The following is a 10,792-nucleotide window of genomic DNA, read 5'->3' on the forward strand; positions in this document are numbered from 1 at the left end:
GTGTTCATTGAACTGTACTTGATGTAACCTGCAAATTGTATAATCTGTATTGTGTATGTTTGGAAAGTGATATGACAACTGTATTGTATGTATTGTTGCAAATTTTATGAATAAAGTATATTTTTTGGAAAAAAAAATCTGTTCTTATCAGTTTAATATCTGATGCGTCCCCTATCTGGGGACCATATATTAAATTGATTTTTGGAACAGGGAGATGGAATAGGGGCTTGCTCCATCCACTCCATGCATCGATCCAGTATTGCAGTGTCTCTGGGAATGGTGCACCTCCCTGTGGGGAGATATTCAAAAGAAAAAACAGGTCTTTCCCAGCGTCTCTGTATGTGTGTATGTATTATTACTGAGAATAAAGCTGATATATCGCACTTAAAAAAAAACAAAATTTGCACTCATAATTTCCACAAGTGCTGTCCCAATCTCCCGCCATCACTTCAGCGGGAGATTGGCGGAGAGGCTGGAGAAACAGTGTAAATGTTTACCTACTTCTGCATGGGTTCCACCCATGTTTCGTCAAAGTTACAGCTTGAGATCTGGAGAAGTCCGCTGAAATTCTACCCCATTGTTCTTATTCGGTGGTTTGTACTGTTTGAAATTCGCGGCCCTGAAAGTTTGGAAAGAGCTGCTCTTAGCAGTGTTGCCTCATTGATGGATAAATCCTAAATCTGAACACAAAGACCTGTTACTATCGGTGACTTGAGATATAAACAATTTAACGGGAGGGTAGATATGTGGCCCAGAAGGCTCCTTGGTACGCACCTACGCCACCCACTAAGTCAAAAAGGTTATAAAACCCTGATTTTTAATGTCTAATAATTCACTTATTTTTTTCAGGACGTGCACACTGTCCCAGCAAGAACTCGGAAGTCTGCCATTAGTGGCTTTTGGTGTCTGACACTTGGATTGGTTATTCTTCTTTCTGGATTAGTCTTGGGGGCAGTATATGTCTACAAGTACTACTTTGTCACTCGGGTATAGTATATATTTTATTGACTGAAAATTTAATGATTCTTAAAGTATGAAAAAAAACTGTTCGACTATAATGAAATGACACCGCAACTTCAAATATTCAACAAGGATTCAACATTCCCAGTGTGTGGCATTGATTAGCAAGAGATATCGGGACTGATTTTTGTTTCCCTACCATCATGCTCATGCTGAAAAATGGAGCAGTAAGCAGATTATATTTTTTTTTTTAAAAACCTACCGCCCATTGGCGCCCGAGGCCCGCCCGACTTGATTTTCGAGCAAGCCTCAAAATAGGCGGCCAGTGCTCCCACCCAAAGAAAGGTGAGAGCTGTATTAAAATAGGACCCTGACCCAATTTGCAGGCGCCCATCGGTACTTAACATAGAGCAGCCTAACCAGTGGTCCTTATAGGGAATGCTAGAACCTGCTCTCAAATGCACAAAAACACCTGTGGCACTGATTTATTTGTGGCTAGGAGGAGCCTACTGCCAATCCTTTAATGCCCTGCCACCACAGCACTGTTTTCCCCTATAAGTGTGCACTTCGTGCTCAGTACCACAGGAGAGTCACCAGATTCCCTCTTCCCACCCACCCACGAGATACCTGTCAGTATTCATTGAGCATTGGCAGCTCGCCTATATTATGCGGATAAGGCCCGACTATGAAAATGGTTTGGGCCTCCCGCTGGTGCCAATGGGCAGGCGTAGCCCACTACTCGCCTGATTTGCGCGACAGTTGAAAATCATCCCAATCTAGTCAAGTGTAAGTCCAATAATGATCCAGTGAACTGGTGCTGTATGTACTGATGCCACCCTCTTCTAATGGAATATGTTTGTAAATGCTGTTTCAGTTAAAATGTTTATGAATGCGTTCTCTTATAGTTACTGTCTACATCTGAAACTGAGACCTTCTCTTGACAAAACATGATCATTGGGTTATGCTTGTGCTGAAATCTCCCTTTTAATGAAAGAGAGGCATACCCATTTTTTCTCAGAAATCACGTATTTCAAAGCTGAATATGCCTGCAATTTCATTAGCTTGTCATTAATTATTTAGAAAAACAGTCATTAATTTTTGCATTTTTCATTAAAAAAATTCTTGGTTTTATTTTGACTATTTCTCTTCGTTCAGATGTTTTTCAACTCCTAATTTGTGGATGTCATAGTCTTTTTGACCATCTAATTGGCACCTTCTATTTAAACCTTTCAATGTACATCTCTTGATTCGGTGCTAGTTAATTTGGAGAAAAACACTAATATTTGTTAGCAAACCAAGTCAATGTCTTGATGCTATTCCTCAGTTTTTAATGGAGTTTAAATGTTAAGTAGAAATGTAGTTAAAAGATTTCAGATTGTGCTAATTGATTTGCTGCTTTTTAAACCCCTTAATCTTCTGTTTCTTTGATTTTCAATAATAATCTACCAATTTGATCAGTAATTACATCTATAGAGGATTATGGTTCTTTTTTCCATTCTACTAGATTCAGTAAATTCTATCAGTTTAAGGAAAACATAAATCCAGTATTTGACCAATTTCAAAACACAAATAAAAGCAGAAATGAATTTGAGGACTGGAGCATATTACAACCTTGTAAAGAGTATGTTTCAGCAACTCGCGAGGTGTGATTATCACTTTGAGAATTTAATACAGTTCTATAAATCATTAAACTATTAGAAAAAGGTGACATAGTTCTCATAGTGAATACCCAGGGCTGCGATTGCTGCTGATGAGGTATCTGGGCAATTTAATAGGACCTCATGTGAAAAGCTATTGAAATAATTCCAATATATTTTCATTTGAAGTCATCTGCACTGCAGTATGCAATATAATTCAAGGATTGAAACTTTTTAATGGAAAACAGTTAACATTGATTTTTCATCAATAACCTATTGACATCAATTTACCATGTATTCTGGAATACACCAAAATTCTAGAAATTTGATTGCTCAACAGGTTCTATAATGATGCACATTTCTTTATACATCAATTTTCTTTCATGTTAAACCACTTGAGACTACAACTTTTTCTAAGGCATGTAATACTTTTTCTAAGGCATGTAATACTTTTTCAGAAATACACAAAGTACCAGCGGATAAGATTCTTTATTCATCAACTCATGTCGATAAATACCATATCTTTTAACTGTCTTGTTTTAATTGAGATCTCCTGACATTAAGCAGTGTCTCTGAGAAAACAGCAGAATGTAAAGGTCTCCCAAGGTGGCAAAATTAGCTGATTTAAAAACCCGCTCCCAATCCAAATATGAACCTGAATTCCACCCTTTCGAAACATTGCAGGTTGACCAGTATGAGAAAATTTTTCTATTCACAGAACAGACATCTTGGAAGCTCCTAGGTGACCAGATTTATTTGAAAGAAGAGTCGATTGTTACATAAATTAATATGGATATATAAATGATATTTTATTTATGGGAGAAGAACTCAATCTGAAATTAATAAAATGGCATACCTTTTTAAATACTTTACATATGCAGTACCCCAGCGTCCCCCCGCCCTACTTTCCCAGGGTAGCAGTAAGATTAATAGAAGGCAATACTGCTTAATAACCACAACTTGGTACCTCAGAAATTAAAGTGCTTGCTTCCAAACCAGTATGGACTCATCTCTTTGGCCAGAACGCAATGATTTGTCAGATCTTCTGTCCACTGGGTAAAGCACCTAAAAATAGCAGTGTTCAGTCTTGGCTAGAGGCAAAAACTGATCTGCTGGTTGGCCTACTGCAAGTAAATCTGCTGATTGTTATTGAGGAATATTTGTAGTATTGATAGAAAATTCCAAGGCCTGGACAGCCTGTCGTTCTTCCCAGATGAAGCAGATCAAATGGAGGTAAAAGGCTTTGTAGAAAGGCAAGTTGTGGAAAAAAATTTGAGCGTGAATAGAGAAAATGAAAAGCAATGCACTGGTACTGTCACTAGGCTAATGAGCTTTCCTCTCTGTAATATGGGATAGTACGAGAGATGTAAATTATACAAAGTAATTGAAGCCTTACCAGTGAATTCATGCAAGAGTATTATCAATCTGAAGGACACTGGATTTTGTATTAGCAATATAGTCCATTTCACAGAAGATTGTAGATATTTAATTCATATGATTAAGATAAAAATCCTTTACATGAAAACAAGTCAAAATCTAATGGCTAATTGCATTTGAAAAGTGAATGTGATCTGCTTCGTTATTTAGCTGCATGACAAAATGGAACGTAGCACGAGTCAGTGATTTAATCAACACACATGACATTCACTGGAGCATTAAAGGTATTCCAAACCATAACAAAACATTTCAAACGGTATAGCAATAAAATAAAACATTGGAAATGACTGGGAATAGTATAAAATGGAAGTCAAGATTGATATCTAAAAAAGAAAAGTTAAATAGATTTATTCTGTAATAACTTCTTCAAAATTTGTTATATGGTGCAATTATGTAAATTAGGTCCTTATGTGTAGCACTGAAGCCACAATGATTGTGATATTTACCAAACTGTGATTTTCCAGTTACAGTTTTCAGTAAGTCCTACTGGTAGATGGATAATTTAAGTCTAAACATTGATTTTTAAAAAAATCAGTAACTGTAGGATCAATTAGTTACAGCTATCACTTTCAGCTAAGTGAAATGATATAGAGACAAGCTATTTTTAGATGCTTTATCTAGCAGACAGAACAAGAAATTACGCATCACCACACTTTTGAGAGGCAGATTTGAGTGTCAGCCTGCTTTGTAAACCAGCACTTTAATCTTTGGGTTGCCAGGCTGAGGTTATTAAGCAGTATTTTCTTGGATTAGTCTTATTTTTAGTGCACAAGGCTTCTGGGAAGGAAAGGAAACTGGTTATGTAAAATATTCCAAAGGGAATGATATATTATTAAGTTTAGACTGAGTTCACCTTGGTCAGATAAACGAAGTATTGTCTATATATCCAGATTGTTCTTTGACTGAATTTACTGTAATTCTCAACTCTTGCATCTATTGATGAAGCTCCACTTCCTTGAAATGCAAAAGCATCAGTTCGGTCTCTGGATTTTTTTTGGTGAGGGAGAGAAAGTATTTAGTGTTCATCCAGATGTGTTCATGCTAACATTAAGAAATTAGACATTTTTCTATCTTTTGGTGGCAGTATCAGCATTAAGCATTCCCTGGTTAGCTATAACATGCATCAGTTGGTAAAGCTTCTTGTGTCCCTGTTGTTATGTGTTGGTGGCGTCATAAATATAGTGGGAAGATTTCTTATTTTTGCCATTCCTAGCAAAATCATAAAACCATTCTTTTAGAATCTTTCCACTATGTTTAGAATGTTGCTAATAAGTAGAGTCGAGTGGAAATCTTCCCCAGCCTGTCTTAACTGCAGACTTAGAACATCCCCTTCTCCGAGACCAGTGTGACATTTCCATCTCTAACACGAATCGGCCTTGTGCCATCTCTAAGTGAGACTGACTATTTGCTGCCTGTTGTTGTTGGATTATGAGCAGTTTTGTGCTGTGGACTATCATCCACTAAAAACTGGGTTAAGACTGGGAACTTAAATTTATGACAAAGGTTTTCAAACTGGGGTCTGTGGATCTTATGGGGTTCATGAGCAGATCGTAGGGTGTCTGTGAGACGAGCAGATTTCTATCCGTCTGGGACTGGGCATGCCTCAAGAATTCTGTATTTTATAATTTTCTGTATTATTGACTTGCTAACACATTGGGGTCATTTTAACCTAACCTGCCCAACGGGAAACTGACTGGATCGGATTGACTGCCCGTTTTACACACCTCTTGATTTTCCTTTCCACTGAAGTTTGTTTCTGTTGCTGCTTAGTAATAAAAAAAAATGTTTTCTGCATTGATACCACTCTTCCTATGGATCACTGAAGCTGTCTTTTGAAATTTAGGATGGCGGGGGGGGGGGGGGTTCCCCAAATTCCCTCCAAGAAAACAGCGTAAAAATGCCATACTCTTGGGAGGGCGAGTGTAAAAATTGGGGTGGGGCCCAGATATGCCAGGTCCCCATCCTTTTTCTACCTAGCAATATTTCCTTTTGATATGCAGGAAGGAGCATAATTAGCCAGTCTACAAATGGATGGACTTATACTGCCAAGAAAATGAGGGAAAGGTTACATGATATATTCCCTTCAAGGTGTTTATTTACAAAGGAAATGGTAGAGATTCCAAGGTGAATATTTGTAATATTCATGGCTGTTAACTATACTGAAGACGTCAGACTTTAATTATTTCCGCTCTTTAAATAGCTCCCGCAGGAGAATATGTTTCACTGCTGTGTACTGTACGATGATGATTCTGACTACGCACCATTTAGAGCCCGGATGGAACTGGAAGAGGATGTAGAAATTTACCTGGAGGATGAGGTAGAGTTGATCAATGTCCCTGTGCCCCAGTTCAGAGGCGGTGATGCTGCCGATATCATTCATGACTTCCAGCGGGTGAGTAGAGCTAGATACAAATAGCCATAATAAATTTGAAAGTAATTTAGTCATAAAAAAATGAAATGTGAAAAAGTGCAGAACTTATTAAAAAATAAGCGGGCATGGTGTGATTGTAACAAGAAAAAACAAAGATTCTATTATCATTGTTGTAGTGTGTGCTGTTACAGAGCAGAATTCAAACACGGTGTCTGATTTTATGCTTATTAATGGTGGTGCAGGATCTTTATATCCCAGTGGAGGGGCACAGATGCACTGTGTCATGTTAGATCCTTTGACTCCTCATAATTTCACAAACTCATCCCACTGTGCGAAGTGTTAAGCAAAGGGCAGGTGCTTCCTCACATGGAGCAAGGTAAAATCAAAGAGTGAGCCTATTCCAGAATACTTACTAGAAGTTGGTTTCAGAGCAATATTCATGGGGTCCCAGTGGTGGGTTGTCCACCTACTGTGGTTTGAAATGACACATAAGGCTAGATCACAGGAAATTGCGCTCCCAATGCCAAGCTTTGAATCTCAGGATGTCATCCGCATGTTGAGATTGTAGGTGTGGAGTAACGCAGGCAGGATTTTCTGACTAATAATTAAGTTCTGCACTGGGAGGATGAATTTGTTAAACCCAACATACAGTGCAGAGAGACCAAGGTAGGGAAAGGAGAGAAAATAATTTCCAAAATACAAACCATATTTGCTTTTTTTGTAGAGGTTGACTGCTTACCATGACCTCTCTCTGGATAAATGCTATGTCATTGAACTCAACACCACCATTGTAATGCCACCACGCAATCTCTGGGAACTGCTTGCCAACGTTAAGGTAAGTCCATTTTTTTATTTTGTCCTTTAAGACTTGTTAAATACTTAATTTGAATCCTGTATAAATGAGAAATGTTCTATTTAGTAACAATCGGTTAGATTTTCAACTTAGCTCATGGAATTGAAAATCGTCACTTTCTATAAGGGGCAGCTGATCCACAACACCAGCTTTTATGCCAGGCGGCAAATTGAAAATCTATCCCGATGTTACAAAAGACTTGAGGGTTGAAATTGTACAATGTGATTTGTGGAACAAACGTGTTAATACGATTAAAATTCCTTTGTTCATTGTTTTAACTATGGTACTAACCTGTTTATTTTAAATACGATTTAACACCCCTGCTGCCTTACCTGATATGGTTCCACACCCTCGTTAGTAAATGATTTCTTGTCAATGTCTCCTGCATGGAGACAACCACAGGATGAGAGGCTTCATTAAAGTAAAACTGTGAGGGACCACTTCCCCCTCCTTGCAAAGGCAAATACAAATACAAAAACTGGAGCTAACTCAAGAACAAACTGCCTCATTGTGCAGAGAACTGCAATTATCATTGTTCCTTTGTTTTTGAGTTAACAATCAGATTATTAATCTTCACAGAAGGGAACCTACCTGCCACAGACTTACGTTATTCAAGAGGAGATGGAAGTCTCAGAGCAAGTCAGCAACATGCAGCAACTGGGTGCCTTTATCCACAGGCTGTGCAATGGAAAAGAAACCTACAGACTGAAACGCAGGAATGTTAAGAGAAGTAAGTCCTGCAACTTTTAAATTGATGCTCCCAGTGTGGGTTCTTGGTCTCCACCAAGGTGAATGGCACTTACCTGAGACACGAGTGCTGATCTGAATCAGTTGACAATTTGTTATAAGGAGCTATGGGTAATTTAATTTTATTCTTTTCCTCCACAAAAGTAAAATTGTGTGAACTTCAATAATGTCAAGCACTGCTGAAACTCATTAAAATAGAGTCAACAGATCTGAAGTACCATCCAGCATTCTGATTCAACAAGTGACTACATGGATATGATTGAAGAGAGCTGCATTTTGACAAAAATTTTGGAGTCAAACTCTTGATGAGTAGAGAAATTAAACTGATTGGAGGTTGACTGGGCCTAATATGGACAGCGCTATATTTAAGAGCTGAAACAGAAAGTGCCTCAGAGTGACTTAAGCATGATGTAAAAATACTAATCAGCCAGACAGATGTGAGCCCCTATTGAGCAAATATCACACTTGTCGTAATACACTGAAAAGGAGCTGATACGGTGTCAAATGAATACGGTGTCAAATGAAGCATCAAATGCCATTGCTTAAGGCTGAATTCACAGTTCTAAGAGAAAAGTGGGAAGGTGAAACAAAAGGGCAGTGAAAGAGATTGAGTTATCTAGCGGGAAGGTCTCATGGGTAAGAGTAGTACTTGGTATAATTTGCACCATGAAGCCTTCATGCTGTCCTGACCACACATAAACAGATTAAATCTGGTACAGCCTCAACACAATTTTTCTCTAAGGGTAATGGGCATAGCAAATTATCATACTATTTCAGGACAATTATATCATTATACATGTTGCAATAAACCATCTCGCAAGAAAATTTTATATGACAGTCTTCCTTTAAATTGATTATACAGCAATAATTATGTAGAGTCATGACAACTACAAAATGAGCATGTGTATACCCTTAAGCACCATAACAAATTTGGATCTTTAAATAGCAAATTTATTTCTTATTAAGGGGAAACCATCTCATCGCCCAATGAAGTAGAAAATTCACGATAAGCAATATAATCTGTATATCTATATATCAAATATTTTACATCTGCATGCACTTCCTGGCAACTTTTTCCTCATAAATTTCTATGTCCACATTTATAATGGAAATTGACAATGTAAACTTGTCATACTATCATATTCTCCCCTAGCACCATCACCGGTGGGAGGGTGTAATTACAGTGACAAATTTACATAGGCAGTTTCCATTATAAATGTGGACATAGGAATTTATAATGGAAATATTAATATAAGGAGAGAATGTCAGATTTTAAAATGGGAACTGAATTAAATATGCAATCACTGATCTAATTATCCCCTGCCATCTAACACCTGACGACTACACTTGATCTTGACTCCCTGTTTGCAATGGCACGAGAGAGCGACTAGTACATTATGTAAAAAGATGAGGATAATGTACTTGTTCAAAAAATAGTTACAGTTAAAAATCTTCCTCATTAAATTGAACAGTGGAGAGATATGTGCATTCATAGAATGTACCAGTAACAATTTCAATTTCTCATTTCAGCCATTGAGAAGCGTGACGTCAAGAACTGCCAACGTATCCGACACTTTGTAAACGTATTTGTGGTTGAAACATCCATCTGCGAAAAGAACTGAAGTCATGAAGCTGATAGCTTACAGTTTTTATGTTATTCAAGGCACAGTTGCTTGCAGTTACTCTTGCACTCGATGTCAATGATGTATTAGTTTCCTGTACTCTTGTTCACATTTTGTAATGATTCTGTAATGCTGCTATTTAAGTGGTCACAGTTGCATTTTAACATTGCATTAGTTGCTTTTTGCAGCCTAACAGCCTTTATGCTGATGAATAAATCAGAACATAAAGGATAGTCTCTCTTCCCTCCTTTAGCACTGCATGGCTGAATCTGTTGAGAATTTGAATTGGGAGTATATATTTCACAGCATCATTTAAAAAAAAGTTTTAGTTGAAAAGACAAAGTAACAAAATTACTGTTTCAACCAAAATGAGAAAAGAGAAATGTACACCTGAGCCAAAAATGAGTGTTGTGTGTATTTAGATTGTAAAAGCAGAATAGCAGTAAATAACATTCCTGAGAGAATAAAAGTGATGAACCAAAAATGGGCTCACATTTTTCTTCATGTCTCCATCTCCCTCTCACTGTTTCTTTAGTGCAGTTGTGGACCATTAGGCAAGTTGTGGAAGCAATGTCAATGTCACATGTTTGCAGAAATTTGCCCTGTTCAGTCCTGCTGCGCTGAACCTGTATAGAACTCTCTGAGAAGCACATTGAGCACACAGCATGTTGATGTTTAAAAGAGCAGGCCCATCATTCATTTTTCCTTCTGCAATGTTTATCATGCCCATACTCCAGCAGGAGACAAATTCAAGCTGCGACTTACAATTGAGAGCCTTATATTCCAAAAAATCACACATGAAATCTTTGTAACATAACTCACCTGCATGATTCGTGGTTACTCACTGAAACAAAGGATGGACTTCAGGATGGCCTCATGCCTGCCAACAGTGATCTCTCGACTTTAGGCAATGCAGCAGTGTGGTGACATTAGGCATTACAGTCACTTTCCTAGTGAATTAACAGACATTATTGGGCTATTTTAAGTTCTAAATAAAGAACCAGAGAGGAGATGAGGAGAATTTTTTTTTACACAGCGAGTTGTTATGATTGGAATACACTGCCTGAAAGGGTGATGGAGGCCCTTACAAAAAATATTGCAGGGCTATGGGGAAAGGGGAGTGGGATTAATTGGATAGCCCTTTCAAAGAGCCGGCACAGGCACG

The 10,792-nt window shown here is 37.9% G+C and overlaps 1 protein-coding gene and 1 pseudogene across 1 annotated transcript in view; both read left to right on the forward strand.

Annotated features, from left to right (window-relative positions):
* Nucleotides 1-10,111, forward strand: part of LOC137331571 (integral membrane protein 2C-like) — a 40,363-nt gene extending 30,252 nt beyond the window's left edge. The window contains exons 2-6 of the mRNA XM_067995453.1: nt 850-987; nt 6,235-6,426; nt 7,130-7,240; nt 7,838-7,988; nt 9,536-10,111. Of these exons, the coding sequence (XP_067851554.1) occupies nt 850-987; nt 6,235-6,426; nt 7,130-7,240; nt 7,838-7,988; nt 9,536-9,627 (684 nt within the window). The 3' untranslated portion in view covers nt 9,628-10,111. The remainder of the gene's footprint in view (nt 1-849; nt 988-6,234; nt 6,427-7,129; nt 7,241-7,837; nt 7,989-9,535) is intronic.
* LOC137331761 (U2 spliceosomal RNA) lies at nt 118-290 on the forward strand (annotated as a pseudogene).
* Nucleotides 10,112-10,792: the final 681 nt, after the last annotated feature.

This window comes from Heptranchias perlo, chromosome 13 (genome assembly GCF_035084215.1).
Source record: "Heptranchias perlo isolate sHepPer1 chromosome 13, sHepPer1.hap1, whole genome shotgun sequence".
In the NCBI taxonomy this organism is placed as follows: Eukaryota; Metazoa; Chordata; class Chondrichthyes; order Hexanchiformes; family Hexanchidae; genus Heptranchias; species Heptranchias perlo.